The following is a 19,658-nucleotide window of genomic DNA, read 5'->3' on the forward strand; positions in this document are numbered from 1 at the left end:
AACTTAGTAAACAACGATCCTAAACTACTAGTGTGCAAACATAAGTCATTTACAAAATGCATAAAATAGAGAATTATCAAAATAGTTGTATTATTTTCATAAACATCTTATTTCAATGATTATTATTATTATTATTATTATTATATATAAAGACCTTAGGTGTAAATATAATGAAACTCCATCAGAGATAGAACAGAGGCCATGATTACGCTGTTATAACTCAACCCAAACCCAAGTTGGGCCGCCCATCTGGAGTCAAGTATCCCATGGCAGCAAGGCCACCGAAAGCTACCTTTCCCAATTTCTCCTTCCCTCTTGATCCCCTCTGTGCCAAGCAATCAACTCTGTATTTCCAACCGATCACGTTTCTTTTCCACACCATGCATCGTTGTTGCCTAGTCGATGCCGTAAGCTACCCTCACCACGCTAGTAAGCCTTATTGTCTCTTCCCCTCTCTATTTCTCTCTCTATGTGTATATTCCTCTACCCCGAGATTTATACTTTCACGAAATACTCAGTGCACCACTACCCTTGTTTGTGGACTATATTGCCCACGTCGCTATCCTAAAGCCACACGCCAATGCTAGTAAGACTTTGTTCGTATCTCTGCCCCCTTATATTCTCTGAGTTACGGTCTCTCTCTCTCTCTCTAAACCTCAAAGTGTTCCCTCTATTAGTGCCGCTATCATGACCAGTGGAGGCCATGGCATCTTGTAGCCTCTGTTTCAAAATGCCATGTAGGATAGTAGTTGCAGTCCTGGACATCATTGCTTCGCTCTCGAAGTCCATAGGCCACCACACAAGATTAGGTAGATCTTGAGTTGTTGTTTATTAGGCTCATTTCACATGGTTACGTGTGTGATATGAGTTGTTGGAGTTTTTTTTTATGAATTACGTTTGAATGGTAGATCATGAGAGTTGTGTGAATTGTTGGGTGCTGTTGTTTGGAAAATCTTATGACTATAATGTTGGGGAGTAGGAGAGGATGAATACAAATTATCGTGGTTTGGGTTGCCATGTGGATAGTATGTGATTGCTTGATATGTTAGCCCAGGAGATGTTTGTTGCCTAACATGTCGGGAGTCTCTGGTTGTAGTGTTGTGGGAGAAGAATACTTGATTGTGTGACTGTTGGGTTGACGCGTGGTTGTTGGGTTCATGTGTGGTTGTGTGGGTCAAGTTGTTGTTTGGGTTAATGTGTGGTAGTTGGGTTGATGTGTAGTTGTGTGGTGTGGTTATTTGGGTATTTACGTGTTCCTGTTTGGTTGTTGGACATGTCGGTTTGACATGCCGGGCAAATATAATTTGGTTTTTGGTTTGACAAACCGAAGGGTAAGTGTTTTTTAATGTGTCAATGTTTGATTGACTTGCAGATTTTGAATGCTGAAATAAATTCAAGGAGGATGAGATAAACAGTTGGTGTATTGTTATTTGGAAGTTGTGTTGTGTGGTTTTAAATAACCGAGACTTTTTTATGAAATTGTGTGGGCTAAAATATAGATTGAAATTGACTTGTGTGGATTATTAATATATTAACAAATATATTTCTGTTTAGGTTGTTGTGATACTGCTAGAGAATATGCTCGAAGCATAGTTAATACACTACAAAGGTCAAAAAAGCGATGTAAAATGGGCCCAGTTTATAAATTTGGCTTTTGATGTCTAACCTTGCCATAGGTGTAAAATGGTTGCCTCTGATATCTAACCTTGCCACAGGTGTAAAAGGGTGACCTCCGTTGTCTAACCTTGCCACGGATGTAAAAGGTGGACTCTGATGTTTGACCCAACTACGGGAACAAAATTTTGACCTCTGAGTTTTGACTGCAATTGCTTTACTAACTTAGTGATTTATTTTCTGCTTGGCAATCCACATATTGCATATCCTACCATGGGGGAAAACATGGCTTTTTTTTTGAACGCATCACTTTGGTGACAAAATAATTATTTACGTTCTGCTTAATTATTGGCAAATATGCATAACCTTACCACGGGGGTGCTTGGCCTCTGTTTCTATTTCTAATGTTGTTCAGTTACGTTTGTGCCTAAGGTATTTTTGTAAATATTTTATTATGGATAAAGGAATGTTTATGAAATTATCACTGCTATTTTTTGAATTGTCTATTTATGCATTATGTAACTGGCTCATGTTTACCCATTGGTATATGTCCGCTGCTTACTGAATTGTTGATAACTCACCAATTATCTTTATTATTTTTCAGATGGCGCTGGGAATTCGGTTGGGGACGGGGAAAAGGAAGCCAAGGCGAGATTAATTGAGCATAGAGGAATAGGTTATAAAGGGTACAAGTAATTAGTAAAGAGGCTTATTCAGAAAATTTGTTACTTTTATTTGAGTAGTATTTTGGGATATCGATGTTGTTTTTTAGATCGTGGAGTTCTTAGTTAATTATGTTGGAGTATTTCATTAATGTTCTTCTAGAGGAGCATATATTTTGGATTGAATCAATGAGTTTTATGTGTTATTGAGATTTTGGAGTTTATATCTGTTATATGGAATGTGATTTTAAGTGACAGAAACTAACTCCCTGACCCTCAAAGTATGAGGCGTTACAGCTTGATAGAGTTATGCATTCTGCGAATAGCCAAACATAACCTAAATCACTAAGTTAGCAAAGCAATTGCACTCAGAAATCAGAAGCCATAATTTTATACCCGTGCGGAGGTTAGACATTAGAGGTCACTATTTTATACCCCTGGCAAAGTTAGATATCAGAGGCCACAATTTTACACTCATGCAAGGTTAGACATTTGAAGCCAAATTTATAAACCGGGTCCGTAACCAAAACAGAACAGAATATTATGCCTCAGGATTTTCATATGCAATGAAATAATATGAATAGTATACATATCAGATAATATCATATAATCATATAAGTATTTCATATTTCATATTTATACTTTACTTTGTAGAGAAACAAAGTGCAAAGATTTGATCATGTCTACACCAATTATGATAAAATATGAAATTTCAAAGTTCAGAATAAAGATTAGTGCAAAAAATAACCAAGGTCGTTTTCATAACAAAATATGTAAGTTTTCACAAAATCAACCTTATACATTTTTAGGCAAAATCTAACATAGAAATACCGCTTACCTAGCTTTTGCGGTATACTATTAAGTTTTGAACTTGAACATAACCAGTATTATGACCTAATCCAAAATACCACTAATATATAAGTATCTCATATTAGCACAAAGTCATACTAATAATAAAATTCTAAAATCCAAACAATAGTTCAATACAAGCCTAATAAGCAACCCATAAACCAAAATAGTCCATCATGGTGCCTTGGTTTTATTAAGGCCCAAGCAGAACGTCCAGCGCACTACTCCACTAATTACCAATAAATTAGTACAACATTGGATTCGTTGAAAATTCACACCAACGCACATCACAATATACATTCATTCCGTCCTTCGACCACGACAATCATAACCAGGGAACCTCCAAACACCAACAAATCATGAAATCATTCAAATACTAATCCCAACATCAAAATTATAAAATGGGGTAACCCAACTTCTAATGGGCACAATTACAAGAGCTACAAATTTAACGATGGTATCGAGGCTAAAGCTCAAGAGTACTTACCAACTCTCTGAGCGACATTTGATCAAGTTTGACGGTGTGGCTGCGTTGTCTATTGATGCTCAGGATGCACTTTGATATTGAAAATACATTAAAACAAAATTTTAGAATAGTGAGGAGGCACACGGCGTAAGAACAAAATCGGACCGAGTCGAGTAATGGAAAAGTAACGGGTAGAAATATTGGCTAACCTTTGGTGGTGTTGCGACACGGAGTAAGGTAACACTTATGGCGGAGAGAGAGAAAGAGAGAACGAGAGGAAGTCTTGGTGGCGTCCATAGCTAGTTGTGATGCCGACAAAGTTATAGAGAGAGAGAGAGAGAGGAGGGAGAGAGAGTGAGTTGGTGACAGTCATTATCGGAGTGCTAACGCAACCTGGAGATGACAAAACGACAGGGAGATGGCACGGGATGAGTTCCCACTGAGCAAAATAGAGGGGTGAACGACAACGACCTAACACTGGCAGCGTGAACAGCGGTCTAATCGAGCGGTAACCACAAAGAAGAGAAAGAAAATAGTCTGAGAGAAGGTGGGGCATCTGCATAAGTTGAAAAAGATAGGGCATTGGGGGCTGGGGAAGGAAATAAGAGGAAAAAGAAAACTACTTGATAAAAAAGTATGTTTTGCACCTTTTTTTTTTTTTTTTTTTTTTTTGTGCTAGTCTTACATGTTGAGTATGTATATGGGTAAAAGGATGTTCAACATTAATCTCAACTGACATGCAATAAATATTAAAAATTTTAGATGGAGATTATCTTGTATTATCCATTCAAATAGACTGAATTAGATGATCAGAAAATTGAGCCTGTAATCTAATAATTTATGCAAGAAGTCTAGTAAATGCAACATGTCGAGTAAAGAGTAGACAAACATGTGGTCATCTTGTTGATGCATCTATTAAAACAAAACAAAAATATCTAAATAGCCCATATGGTGTGAAAGAATTGAAACAACTCTGGATTAACTTATTAAAGATGTGTGTATTCTCATTCATATATATATATATATATATATATATATATATATATATCTGAAGTTTTTACAAGAGATAAGCTTTACAAGAATTTAAATACAAGTGTAAAAGCTAACTACCAAAGAACAATGTGAAGAGAAACAGAGTCATCACGCCAAGCGCCAAACCACAGTATCTTTCGACAATCTATCTATTTTGAATATTAGTTGTAACAAAGTGATTTTATCCTTATCATTCCCCCATAAACTAGCAGGGAGATTCGACACAGAGAGTTTGTCCTGGAAGAAGCAGAACTGATCAATCATGTGTCCCTTGGCAAATATATCCGCAGGTTGTAGAGAAGTGGGGACGTGTTGGAGAATTATATCTCGGTTGGCCACCTTTTCACGGACAAAGTGGTAGTCCACTTCAATGTGTTTCGATCGTGCATGGAAAATTGGATTGGAGGCAAAAGCTAAAGCACTGATATTATCACACCAAGCAACTGGAGCAAAATCAAGAAAGACCTTCAGCTCACATAAACGCATGCGCAGCTAATACACCTCAGCCGTAACGAGAGCTAAACACTGGTATTCAGCTTCAGTACTCAATTTGGACACCACATGTTGTTTCTTACCCAACCAAGAGATGAGATTGGGTCCAACATAAACACCATAACCACATGTTGATCATCTGTCGTCAAGGTCACCGACCCAATCAGAGTCACAATAGGCATTAATGGCAAAGGAACCAAGTTTGTAGAAGAGGCCATAATCAAGTGTATGCTTCAAGTATCGTAGCACACGTTTGGCAGCTGTCCAATGAGCCATTGTTAGAGCTTGCATGTGTTGACAGAGTTGATTCCCTGAGTATGCGATGTCAGGGCGTGTGAGAGTAACATATTGTAAGGCACCTACCGTTCGTCAATATTCAGATGGATCTTGAAGAATTTATCCATCAAATTTGGATAGCTTGGAGCCCGAGACACAAGGGGCACGATACGGTCGGATACCAAGAAGTTTCACGCGATCCAAAAGATCAATAATGCCTTGTTTGCCGAAGATGTAATCCGAAAGAATTGTGTGTGGCTTCAATATCCAGGAAATACCTCAACTGGTCGAGATCATTCATAGCAAACTCAAGTTGCAGTTTAGAAATAAGAGAGGTAATGAAGTCCCGATCATTTGAGGTGGCAAGAATATCATCCACATACACTAATAAAAATATATGGACTGTCAAGGTGATAAGTAAATAATGAGGGATCAACTTGTGAACTTTGAAAACCAAGAGCCAAAAGAACAATGGATAGTCGATTAAACTAAGCTCGAGGGACTTGTTTCAACCCATAGAAAGATTTATGAAGCTTACAAGCAAACTGGGGGTGCACTGGATCCTCAAAGCCTTTTGGTTATGTCATATAGACCTCCTCTTCTAAAATGCCATGGAGAAAAGCGTTAAAGACATCAAGTTGCCAAATGTCCCAATTGAAAGAAATGGCAAGCGCAAGAACGATACAGACGGTAGAAGGTTTGATGACTGGGTTGAACGTGTCATGAAAATCAATACCACTTCTCTGAAGATAACCAACAGCTACTAGTCTGGCCTTGTGATGTTCAATGATGTCGTCAGGTCACCGTTTGAGCTTAAATACCCATTTGCATGGTACCACGTTTTTACTAGGAGGATGGAACATAATGATCATGTTTCATTCTTTAATAATGCCTAAAATTCACTGTCCATTGCCGCATGCCACTCGGGTATAGACGTCTCTTGAGCATAGGTCCGAGGCTCAGAGATAATCATGCTTGCATGCAAAGCTTGGCGAGGGTGACAAGTAGAATATAACTGAAAATCAGAAAACCTACGGGGCTTAAGATGACCAGTCTAGGATCTAGTGATCATATGAGAGGGAGGCACATGAGTAGAGGAGACACCGTCTTGGGGGGTCAGGGGTGCAATGTCTTGGTGAGTAGAGAGATGGCTAAAAGAAGGCGCAGTGGAAGAGGGAGAGGTTACAGGGGTCTCAGGTTGGCCAGAATTGAGAGATGGGATAAAGGAGTGGACATGGGTTTCGGATGAGATAGTATCGTGAGAAATACTTGGTGAAGAAGACTCTGGAGTAGTAGAAGAAACAGGGGAAGAGGTGAAAATATATGAGAGAGGAGTGAAGAGCAAACCTTGAGAATTACCTGAGGAGTGTACGTAGCTAGCAGAATCGGTGAGTATGGATTGTATATGAACAGGAAATTTTCCTTTGTCAAAGATCATGTTCCGAGATATATAGACACGCCTGGAGGAAGGGTCAAAGCACCGAAAGCCTTTGTGATTAGAACAATAACCAATGAAAATACAAGGTGTGCTACGATATGATAATTTATCATTTGTGTAAGGATGAAGACATGGAAAACATTGACAGTCAAATGCTCAAAAATATGTGAAGTCGGGAGGAAGATGAAAAAGACATTCATAAGGTGATAAATAATTAAGAACCATGGTAGGTAATTGATTAATTATAAAGATAGCAGTTAGGAAAGCATCAACCCAAAATTTCTTAGGTAAGCCAGATTGAGCGAGAAGAGTAAGTCCCATGTTCATAATATGACGATGTTTCTTCTCGGTAAGTCCATTTTGTTGAGACGTATGAAGACATGATAGTTGATGAAAAATTCCATTGGCACTCAAAAATTGCTTAAAAATGGTAGAATAATATTCATCACCATTATCACTTTAAAATTGTTTAATGGTGGAATTAAATTGTTTTTTTCACTAAAAGCTTGAATTCAACAAATGTAGAATAAATATCAGATTTATTTGAAATATGAAACATCCAACAAAAACGAGTAAATCCATCAATGAAAATTACATAATAACGACAACCACTCAAATGAGTGGAAGTGGACCAGACATCAGAATGAATTATCTCGAGAGGAGTAGTTGATTCTCTTGAAGAATCAGAAAATGGCAACTGTTTAGACTTGCCTAGTTGACAAGCCACACAAATGGACTGTTTATTTATTGAATCACTAACTGGAAGAGAAAAATTAGAAATGACACAATGAAGAATTTCTGCGAAAGGATATCCCAGACGACAATGCCAAGTGGAGGTAGGAGCCTTGACGCCAACAGTCATTGTGAGAGCATGATATTTCGATGAAGATAGTTGACAAAGGTTGACCAAGTACAATCCATCATCACTTGGTCCCGTCAGGAGCGTGTCCCTCGTCAGGATGTCCTTCACAGAAAAATCAGAACTAGTGAGTTCAAAAAGAACATTATTATCTTTACAGAATTTATTGATAGAGAGAAGATGAGCAGAAGCTTGAGGACAATAAGTAACATTATTTAAGGCAAGCATAGAAAAAAAAGTTAACACCACTGTTAGCATACCATTGATGCTAATTTAGATAAGTCGTATTAGCCTCAGCAACCATAGCAGCTAATTCAGTAGGAGGATGACATCCCTGAAATGAGTAGTTCATTTGATTAAAATAGTCCAATGCCTGATGTCCCTGTCGTTTGCAGATTTGACATGGGGATCGAGAGAGAGAATCAGAAGGAGCAGGTGCAGCTAAATATAAGAGTAGCAGGTGAGGTAGTGGCTGCCAAAACTGGGAAGACGTAGTACCCGAGCCTTTAGATGCCCTTGAGAAGCGAGATTTATTATTGTTGTGGTGAGAACCTAGTTTAGAGCCAAGTTTATGCTAATAGAGAGCATAGGGACCTGCCTTAGATTAAAGAGACTAGCTATGGAATTTTTGCATAAGATCATAGTTCAGCAACTCTGCATGATAATCCAAAAATGGCATAGATTTCTCCTTAGCAAGGAGCATATACATTGTCACAAAGGAATGAAAAGAAGAAATGAGACCATTGAGAACATATAGAATTAAATCCGAATCATCAATAGGTTTCCCAACAGCAAATAATTCATCAGCAAGAGACTTAACTTCATCCAAAAAATTTTGGCAAGACAAGGAACTTTGCTGTAAAGATTGCAATTTCATCTTGATAAGAGAAATACGAGATGTTGAGGGCGTAGAAAAACATGCGCCAAGAGCTTGCCAAGCAAGCCGAGAAGTCTCAAGGCCATAAATGGTGGAGACCACCGCAGGAGACAAAGAAGAAATAATCCAACCAAGTATCGTTTGGTCCTTATACTGGCAAACCATATAAGCAAAATTAAGAATACCTTGGGCCTTTTGTTTATCACTGGAAAATTGAGGAGGACATAGGTCGGAACCATCAACGATTCCCATGAGACCACAGCTCTGAAACAGAGGAAGCAATTGAGCACTCCAAGTAAGGAAGTTAGTTCCATCAAGTTTGATAGAAATAACTTGAGCTAGAAGATGAAATGCAGCAGAAGATGACGAAGAGTCCATAGTGGTAGCCATAGGATCAATAGAAGTGTTAGCTATAGAATTCTCTGATACCATGAAATAATTGAAACAACTTTGGATTAACTTACCAGAGGCGTGTGTATTCTCATTCATATATATATATATATGAAGTTGTTACAAGAGATAAGCTTTACAAGAATTTAAATACAAGTGTAAAATATAACTATCGAAGAACAATGTGAAGAGAAACAGAGTCATCATGCCAAGTGCCAAACAGCAGTATCTTTCAGCTATCTATCTATTTTGAATATTAGTTGTAACAGAGTGAGCTTTATCCTTATCATGGTGGATATATAGATCCACATATATTTTTATCGATTCTTTATAAAAATGGTGGATATTCAATAATTACCTTGAAAGTTCAAAGGCGAAGGTTTGATAATTAGTTTTCATTTGGAATATGCTATACATAGATAATCACTTGGTTAAGAAATCTTTTGGTTTTTTATGTACTATTATGTATCCATGTGAATTCTTATTTATTCGATGCATCATGATTGATTCCGAATGATAAAGACGATCATACCAAAGCATAAATATCTTGAAATCAAAGCACTTCTGATGCACTACAACATGTGATTCAGTTGTTTTCATATTTTTATAATATAATCTAAAAGAGAAAGCTGGTAGTTTTTCTAATATGAACTTATGGCCCAAATTTACTATTGTAATGTAAAGATATTTATCACTACATTTATTAGTGGTTAACATGACAATCATTATCATGAATATATTTCAAACTGAGTAAATTTCTCTCAGATTTTGAAGAATATAAAGTATCGTCAATACAAAATTTTTATCCTTTAGGTAACATGTATTGGCTTTTCTAGAGTGTTCGATCAAGTTCAATAAACTGAATATTGTATTGAGGTTGGTTTATTTAAATATTGTAAATATTTTATAAGAATTATATGTTATACAACTATCTTATAGACAAAAATATTGGAAGAGAAATAGTAAGAGAATTGAAATATTGGAATATAGGAAACTAGCTCTTCAAGAGCTCAATATTATCAACCTTGAATTTCTTGTGTTGTACAACTGTCTGCCAAACACGGATCGTTACCAATCATCTTGGAATTAGTCAATATATCAATAAAATTTGTATCTCCTTACAAACAAAAATATGTATAAAATTTTATTAATGTTAAAAAAAATTAACAAGATGTATTAAAAGATAACAATTCAAACATAATGTGTTATAATAGAGAAAGAATATTAATAGTTATGGCCATATGCATATTGATAAAAAAAATTAAAACAAAAAATAATCATTGTCTCCGTTAGGATTCACAAGAAAACTAAAAATATCGAGATGAGTTAGGTCCATCTTATTTGGGTTATCAAAACAAGTTAGATGATCTTCTGGGTCATTGTGGTACTCAAAATTCATATCGACCTATTGTTTTCTTTTTCCTTCATAGATGTTTGATATAGGTCCATCAAATATTTAGACGTATGACAGGTACATGACCAAGATCATCTCATACCATATAAGTGACATTTATCTTCATATTCCTTTACAGGCTTATTCTACAAGCATTTTATTTCATCTTACTTTATCACAATATGGTTCCACTTCTGGTGGTATGTAGCATTTCTTTTTGAAAAACCTTGAATACGCTTCACTTGATCTTGATAGTTTTTCTTTCTACTATGTCCACGTTCACAACTATGGTTTCCTTTATTATGATGAAATAAGATTTCATTCGCTTCAATGAATGGAGTATAATCAGTTAGATGAGACTTGTGATTTTTTATTAACAGCTAGTTGTTTTGTTCAACCACTAATAAACAATATATTATTTCATAATACGTAGTGAACTTTTGCACTTGATATTGCTGCTGCAGGAACACGAGATATGTATATGTTATATGTTTCATTTCAAACATATCCTCGTTAGTAGGTTTTTCTCCACACAATTTCAATTGGAAATTATTTTTTAAAAGTGTAGAGTTGTATATATTAATAATCTTGCAACTTCATGTGCATCCAACCAAAATGAGCTTTTGGGATCACGGTCTTCTGGTAAACTTATCTCTCCATTAAACTATTCCACATAATCCATGGATCTTTTATTGTGAATACTCAATTTTTAGTTCTTCATATAGATGATGGCGAAAGAAAATCATTGCTTTGGTAATATCTTGTAGTGATGCGGTATTTCCATCCTTAATACTATTTTTGTGATTCATTCATTTAGATAAATCTTAGTATAATGATCTATGATAAATAATTGTTGCTAAAAATATCGTGGGAAACAAATTTGAGTTTTATAAGATTTGACATAATCTATAACAAATACGGTAAGTATTGAATGTAAAAGAAGTTTTTAAGATCCAATTGACATTTTGAAGACAAGATTAGTCATTGCATTTATATGATAACATTATACTCCATATAGTATCACATAGATCATATAAAGATATTAAAAAATTATTTATATCGCAATAAGGAGATATCAATATTTATAGAAGAGAACTTACAATGGTCAAGAAATGTTATGCAAGTTTCTTGTCAAAGATAAAAAAAAAAATACAATAATTGACTAGAGTCTCATGCTGATAACATAGAAACAATATTGTTTTGCATGTACAAAAACAACATTGTTTTGAAACAAAAATTTTGGTTTTAAAAAAACTCTCAGTTAAATAATCGGATTCGAGCTAAATCTATGCAGATAACCGGCTGTATTTACCTGAATTTTTAGGTTCAGGACCAAAAAAAATCCAGTCCGGATGCACACCCCTAACTGCAATCCCCTTTTGAAGCTCTACCAATGGATCAGTGTCATTGCTTTCACTGCTTCCTGCAATATGAGTAGTGCCATTGCTGCAAACGTGAATTTAAGAGCACTTTCATGCCATCGATGGTTTTTACTAATCTTGCATGATGAATAAATAAAATATCTATGGAAGGATTGATCAGGACTCCCCTCTCTCTCTCTCTCTCTCTCTCTAAAAATAATTTTTCCTCCTCTCTAAACAAAACCATCATCTTCCATTACTGGTGGGGAGGAGGTCAAGTTCATCCCCTTCCCTCCCTCCTCTCTCCCTCTTCCTTATTCTTCTCTTGTCCATCGATCCATAGATTTTTCCTTTAGCTTTCCACACTATGTTGGAAATGTTTAGTTCCACTGCCCTCCGGCCACCAATAGACGACACAGATGTAGTGAACGTAGTTACCCTACTATGTTTCTGCTTTTATTAAATGAGGACATAGATGTAGTGGACGTAGGATCCCCAGCAAAATCCTCAAGACAGTTGCTTTCGGTGCTCTACTTACGATCTTTGATTTCAATCCTTCTGTCCACTCAGGACTACAAGAAACCGCTTTTGGGGTCGCCTTCTTAGCAAAGCCTATAAACAAGGCCCCTGGCCTTTGGTTCATTGCCTTTTTATCTTCATCTTTAATTTTCTTTTAATTATTGCAAACACTGTATTGAGACGTTTGTTTGAAAGTTTGATTTCAATGGTTAAACAGTACATAATTGTTGCAATTCATTCCAAAGTGAGGCTTACTGTGGACTAGCTTTCTTTAAGCCAGAGAGGGCCACCCAGAGACTCATTTGATGTTCCTATATAACCTTTATGACAAACCTATATTTAATTAAGCAAAGTTGCCTTGAGTAGATACCCATCACCTGCCCTCTCTCTCTCTCTCTCTCTCTCTCTCTCGATCTTTGGTGTGAATTATTGACACCGAAAAGTATCAGTCGTACCAAGCCAGAGAAGGTTGAAACTTGAAGGGAAACTCGACAAAGGAACTGACATAAAAAGGACCCTAATATCATAACATGACATGGTCCATGAACTAGGGCCCACCACATCAGATAGTGTTAATTAAGTCTACCCACGCTACTCAATAATGCCAAGTATTAACTATTGCGTAAGTTCCACATGTCCCGGATTAATGTGGGATAGCAGACTTGGCTCCCGAATTAGGTTAAATGCCAACTTTAAGACTGTTATTAGTGATTGCTGAGTTCATTAATGTAGTAGGAAATAGCAGATAGGAATCAGGATCCCAGACGGTGTGGACATTCTTCTCTCAATGATACAAGAGTCTTTCGGACCACTTTGTTTTCACCCCCACAAATTTGGACAAAGTATACCACGAGGTGCCCTAGAGAAGAAGACAGAAAGACTCCAAAAAATAAATTTAAGGGGTCCAGCACCGCCTAACTTTATCTGTTTTTTGTACCACAACTGTGTTTCTATTATCCGCTTACAATCCCCAGCAATACTTTCCTCCTCTTACAGTACTAACTTGTACATGATTTGTAAAGGATGAAATGAAATCTGAAATAAAGTCACAAAAACAAAAAATAAAAAAGATAAAATCATCACCCATCATATATATCATACAAGCTGAAACTTAAATGACAGACCACAACATGAAGCACATGTAATTTTATGACAACTTTTTGATTTGATCCCCCAACCTCCCCCCTGCCCCCACTTTCTTATATTACAATGTTCCCAAGCAGACCCATCACAATGTTTTTATGACTTTGATTTGATCTCCCAACAACTCCCCCGCTACCCTTTTTTACAAAGTCTTCCCCGGACAACTCCTCTCCTGCACTGGTCACACCACTAGTGACGGTGGTGCACACATTCTGTAGGCATGACAGGAAATCTAGCCGTGTCAGTGCAATAGTCATAGACCATGTGTTTGGCCTTTACCCACAACAGCTGGTGGCTTTGGTGCACATTGAGCTCCGACAATGTGGGCTCGTCCCACCAATACCTCTTCTCTGCACTACTCACACACTTCTTGGCATTGTCTACTGCCGCCACCGTTACTGGGCACTCGCAACCATCGATTTCGAAGTTCTTGTAGGTGGCAATGAAGGGTGCGTGTGTCCAGTCCGTCTTCACCCTACCGCCTTGTGTTGCCCAGTCATCCGCATTCCAAATTGAGCTGTACACACCCATGGCCTGGTCCTTGGGAAATGGTATTCCTTTGTTTTCCATGTTGGTATGCACTCTTATTGGGGTCTCATCCACCAAAAATCTAAAACGAAACGAACAAAATAGAAGAAACGAAGATTTAGCACTTAGCACTGCAACAAATATATACACTCAAGTCAACTATTAATGTAACTACGACAATTAATAAATCATTGAGCAGTGAAACATAGAGAGATGTAAAAATACCAAGGGTTAAAATCAGGATAAATAAAAAACACTGAATCATTGAGCTACGGTCCAAACAGATATGTCCACGCGCCAAACCCAACACCACAAGCAGAAAAGAATAGGCATCTGATATATCTCTGTAAATCTAGTATGTGGTCAGTCATTTATAGGGGACAGAAATCATGCAAACAATGCAGAGACTCTACTAACTTTACCGATGGTTGGTTTCTTCTTTTGTTTTGGACACTTGCTATCCCCCAGTGTCGCATACGTAAAACACTCATCTCTGATTAACATAGCATTCTTTGCTTTATGCAGAGCTTTTCAGACCCATGAAAATATTGTGCCTAGCTTTTGCCCATTTGGAATCATTAAAGTAGCATGCACACGCCAGCAAAACTTCCCGAGTACCGAGTACGAATACTTGCAAACAAATAGACACGTACATATGTATGTGTATATATACATACACATAAATGTATCATAAAGTCTATAGCCATAAATATGGCGAGAGGGATAGGAGTGCTTACACAACTTGGCGCTGGTTCCAGAAGAGGGAGTAGGAGTGGAACTCTTTGGTGGGGTCGAACCAAAGGTTCAACCTTTGCTCCCGGTTACCCACGCCGTTCACATACACATTGGTCTGGACCGAATAAGGCTCCCCTGTGGTGTTGCCAAGGAACTCGAAATCAAACTCATTGTGATTTGGACCGTCCGATGACATCTGTGTCAAAAGAGATCAAATAAGAAAAATGAAATAGACCCCGCAAATAATCAGAAAGCACGAACAAAAGAGTAAAAAGCATTGATTGGTAATGTCAGAGTCTCACAGATAGTACAATAATTGAATCATTAAATAACAAAATATTTTAGATGAAATCACATAGCAAAAATAAAGTTTTGCGGTCTAAAGTAACCATTGGTTCGTGGGTTTTGATGGGGACAAAAATAATAAATGGAGAAGTAATGAAATTTGCAGAAATTCACGAGGGTGAAAGGGTGTAGGTTGTAGCCTATTTATTATAGGTTCAAATAAGATCAAAGAGTCTATTGTCTGCATATGGGAAAAATGTTCATTGCATCGAATGAATTGTGTCAACTAATTGAATGGGGTCACAGGTTCTGCGGTACTCCAACTTCAGCGATTGGCTAACTCACATATGAAGATGATACAGAAGTGCGTGCAAGAGTAAGACGAAAGAACAGTAAAACTTAGAACTTTAGACGAAAACAGACTGCTTACATAGAAAGCGGTAACAGTTCCGGCGGAGTCTCCCTCCACAAGCTTGATCTGAATGCTCACTTTCCCAAACATATACTTGCTCTTCGATGCAAACCCGGCGCCTGTATTTCCCAAACACAACTAGATTACTTTTCTCATTTAATTAGCGTAAGCAACACCACAGAAATAAAACTACAACGCATAACATTAAAGTCAAGAACTGAACAATAGATGCAGATAAAGAATCATCAATATAATACAACGCAAACACAGTAGACCCATTAATATGTTAAGAAAGAAAGTTTTTTGTTTTATACCGGAAAAATTGTCGAGTTTGAGCTTCAGAAGCTCTCCTTCATACATGAAATGGTCCATAGCCCAGCTAGGCTGAAAGAGCTCCTCAAACTTCGCCGAGCTAACCAAACCCAGCGATACAAGTGCCACAAAGAAACTTAAGAACAAAGTCAGTGAAACAGCCATTGCAGGAACGAGGGTGTGAGAGAGAGTGAGCAAGGTGAAGCTTCTACACTGAAATGCTCTGTAGGTCTTCCCAATACACTGCCATTTTATAGCCAATTTCTATTGGGTTGTTGGCTTCTTTCACAAGCTCTCACCACCCTCCGGGCCCTCTTCCACATCCACGTCATTTTTTATCACATGCCACATGGTATTCAAATTCTTATTCATACGTCAATAGAATTTTACTCATCATCTTCATATATTATATATAATATTTTTTTTATTTTATTCTTTTTAAATAAACTAAATTCTTCTCATCATCATTCATATATTATATATTTAGTAATAGAAAAAAATATAATGTATAAAATATGCATATTTAAAATTCTTAATTCACCCAACAGATTTTTTAAATGAATATCAAAATAATAATAAATAAATAAACACTCGTATTTATATAATTTTTATAAGCATAACAAATCCCACGATGAAAGAATTAAACACACCAAGATTCTAAAGTTCAAAACTTGAGAAAATTCACAAAAACAAGACAAATAAGATAAAGTAATTTTTATACCACACTTTACCCCATTCTTATTTCTTATTTATCTTTATTATGTTTATTATTGCAAAAAGGAAAATACTATTTATTACTCTCATCTTATTTCTATTCTTAAGGATAATGTGTCATTATTTATCAATTATTGAATTTTTAATTTTTTTAAAAAAATAGTTGATCTAGCCCCAGTTTAAATTGAAAATTCATTTGAACTCATCTCATCTTATCTCATCATTACAAATTTATCAAATTTTTACATAAAATATAATAAAAAATTTAATTTTTTCAAATCACAAAACAATAATAATATTAAAAAATAATATTCTAACAATATTTTATTATACTATTTACAAATTATCTCAACTCATCTCTTGACAATATTTTATTAGTATTGTCAATACAATATGAAAAGAGATAATAGATATAATAAATTATTTAAAATAAGATACATCAATTTATTTAAATAGATATTATAGAATTCAATAGAAAAAATAACATTACCCGTAACTCTCTTTAAAGAAAAAAAAAAGTTGATCTAATTGATGCTTTTGATAGAATTATGCTATTTATAAGCTTAATCTCTTACACACCATTTAAATCCATTATATTTATAAAATAGGTTAAAATACAATTATATTTTTATATCAACTAATGGATCAGAATTTTACATCAATAAAATGATTAGAATATAAAAAATAGATTTATTCTTTCCACAAAATTAAAATTTACTATAAAACAAGACTGCAAATTTAAAAAAGGTTGCCGTTAGGTTCGTATTGCCCGCTTCAACAAGCTGGCTCAAGCTGGGCACTGTGTGGAGTGGCACTCAGGACACAGGACGACATGTCTCTGCAGTCTGCCCAAAAGAGGATGGGTTCAAATCTCATCCAACCATAATCTGCCACGTGGGATACTACAGCTGGCTCACTCATATGTCCAGTTGTCACTGGCATCATTGGTTTAAAATGGCTTTGAGAAATGGCTTTTGAGATTCCTCTCGCGCGTGCTTTTTTTGGCTATACCCGCTCCATCCGAGTGACACGTAACCGAATTTTGGGTTTCTGTCCAGCTGGGAAGGAGAGTACTGGCAATTGTCTTCTGTGTTTTTGTTCTGCTTTGGGCAGTGCCAGCTGGAGAGTACTATGGTACGGCCCCATACCATGCAATTTCTCGTGTAAGGTTAAAAGAAAGATGAAAGTTCTTTTTATAGTTTTTATATAATTATATTTTAAATGAAAGGCTATTTTTATAAAATAATTTAATTATTTTATTTTATTTTATTTTATTAATGGGCAAGGTGGACTCGAGAAAGGTGCAATATAATTTGAGAATTGGCAAGTGGACTGACTGCTGGGTTGGGACAGGCTAATCGATGTGGGGAATGAGGCAAAGGTGGGGCTCATGTTTTGTTCTTTCTTTTTTGACAGATTTCCGAACCAATGAAACAGTGCACATTTAATTACAAAGATCATAACATTGTCTTTCTCGAATTATTTTATAGTTGCCTCAAGATTTCATGGCAGAATAGGTTGTCTCAGCGGATTGTATGGGAGATTGGTCAACATTATTCAGCTTAAAAGGCTTGTTATTTTGGCAAAATAAATAAATCTATGGAGTATTTCCCTTTTTGCATTCTCATCTCCAAACTCTACTTCTTCCAATAATTATCAATATTTGGATTTACAGAAAATTTTAAATTAGTAATTTGTTATGTTATTTTAGATTATGAATAAGTTATACCTCACAACCTAAACGATGTATATTATATTTTATATTTCGAATTGAGACCCAAAATTGATAAATTTCGTTCAATGGTAACATCTAAAATACATCGTTGCCATCCCTATTTTTACTATGAACCCACATGATATTGGTAAAATATCATGTTTAGTCATGATTGGAAGATATGGAGGTCCAAATTAAATGATAGTTTTGGGTGAAAATAATAGAAAACATAGAGCATAAGATTTGAGATCCAAAAACTTTTTTTTTTATTAAAACTTTTTGAACCAAAGTAATGAGATTTATGATTATTGCCACCTTAATCAGAGAGAGAGAGAGAGAGAGAGAGAGAGAGAGAGACACCATAGATAGATAAAGACCTAGTGGACCTGTAATGAGTCTCATATGGCTTTTTGTCAATTTTAAGTGGTTAGGACGAATTTATGGGTTGTAAAGTTGAAGGGAAGGGCTTCAGAGTTTTGGTACAATTATCATTGTTTTTTCCCCTTTATCCTATGCAGGAAAAGCATCCCGGTGGTCACCCAACTATGTAATTAAAGATCCAGATAACCCAATCGCATACTTCCACGTGGAAGAAGATATTTTTGTGGTCTTTTTAAGTTCCAAATACACACATGAATACATCGGTACAGTCGACCGTTGAGATATGTATTATGTGGTACAGCACAGCTGGAATAGTACTGTTCAAACTTCAAAGAGTTTTGGGCTTACATTAAAGGCAGCCATTATTGCACAAACTGGCAAAATTTGGTTGTGATTGACATTTGAGAGACCCAAATGTTTTCTTTTTCTTTTTCTTTCTTTAAAATGTAAAAGTGAATCTCGAGGCCATTGATGATTTGCGTGTGATTGGAGGGAAAATGATTACTGTGATGTATCGGACATATTTTTGGATCGGGAAGTACGGTGAGGTGAGATTTTAATAATAAATTTAGATGAGATAAATTAGGAATAAAAATTAAAAATAAAATAAAATATTATTTTTTAATATTATTATTGTTTTAAGATTTAAAAAAGTTGAGTTGTTTATTATATTTTGTATAAAAATTTAAAAAATTTGTAATGATTAGTTGAAACGAATTCAGATTAATTCTAAATCTAAACAGGGTGATTCACACGTTACTTAGCTCTCGTTTAATTACACAAATGTCATTTAGTTACATAAATGAAATGAAAGTTGAAAGTTAAATAACATATTGTTATAATATAATTTTTATTTTAGAATTTAAAAATATTGAATTATTTATTCTATTATGTGTGGGAGTTTGAAAAAATTATAATTATTAAACGAGCTGAGATAATTTGTGTAACCAAACAAGATCTTATTTGCTTAAAATTGGCCTAACCGATAAGGGAGAGAGAACCGGCTAGACCAATTTATGTCAGTTTTTATCGATTATGTGACTTTGAAGTCGATTTTGAACCTTATACTCATTTATTTGGTCACATCCAAACAAATAGAGGTACATCTCTAACCCATTCAACACAAGCTAATATAGATTAAATTCATACAAAATGTTAACGTTGTGTTTCGCATGCTTTTGGGTCAAATTCTAGCAACTCGGATCT

The 19,658-nt window shown here is 35.8% G+C and overlaps 1 protein-coding gene across 1 annotated transcript; it reads right to left on the reverse strand.

Moving 5' to 3' along the window:
* Nucleotides 1–13,288: 13,288 nt before the first annotated feature.
* LOC121250249 (xyloglucan endotransglucosylase/hydrolase protein 9-like) lies at nucleotides 13,289–15,872 on the reverse strand. The gene is made up of 4 exons (XM_041149302.1): nucleotides 15,646–15,872; nucleotides 15,350–15,450; nucleotides 14,637–14,830; nucleotides 13,289–13,981 (listed from the first exon to the last, which is right to left on the reverse strand). Exons 1-4 carry the CDS (start codon nucleotides 15,806–15,808, stop codon nucleotides 13,561–13,563), a joined length of 879 nt encoding a protein of 292 aa, XP_041005236.1. The 5' UTR covers nucleotides 15,809–15,872; the 3' UTR covers nucleotides 13,289–13,560.
* Between the last annotated feature and the right edge of the window lie 3,786 nt (nucleotides 15,873–19,658).

The sequence above is a fragment of the Juglans microcarpa x Juglans regia genome, chromosome 2D (assembly GCF_004785595.1).
Source record: "Juglans microcarpa x Juglans regia isolate MS1-56 chromosome 2D, Jm3101_v1.0, whole genome shotgun sequence".
Classification (NCBI taxonomy): domain Eukaryota; kingdom Viridiplantae; phylum Streptophyta; class Magnoliopsida; order Fagales; family Juglandaceae; genus Juglans; species Juglans microcarpa x Juglans regia.

Bases quoted from the DNA above. Each gene is read 5' to 3' on its own strand.
- LOC121250249 (XM_041149302.1), bottom strand. From the start codon at position 15,808: ATGGCTGTTTCACTGACTTTGTTCTTAAGTTTCTTTGTGGCACTTGTA. The intron at 15,451-15,645 runs GTATAAAACAAA...TGGGAAATACAG, and splicing joins CAAACTCGACAATTTTTCCG to GCGCCGGGTTTGCATCGAAG. The intron at 14,831-15,349 runs GTAAGCAGTCTG...CTTTTGACACAG, and splicing joins GAACTGTTACCGCTTTCTAT to ATGTCATCGGACGGTCCAAA.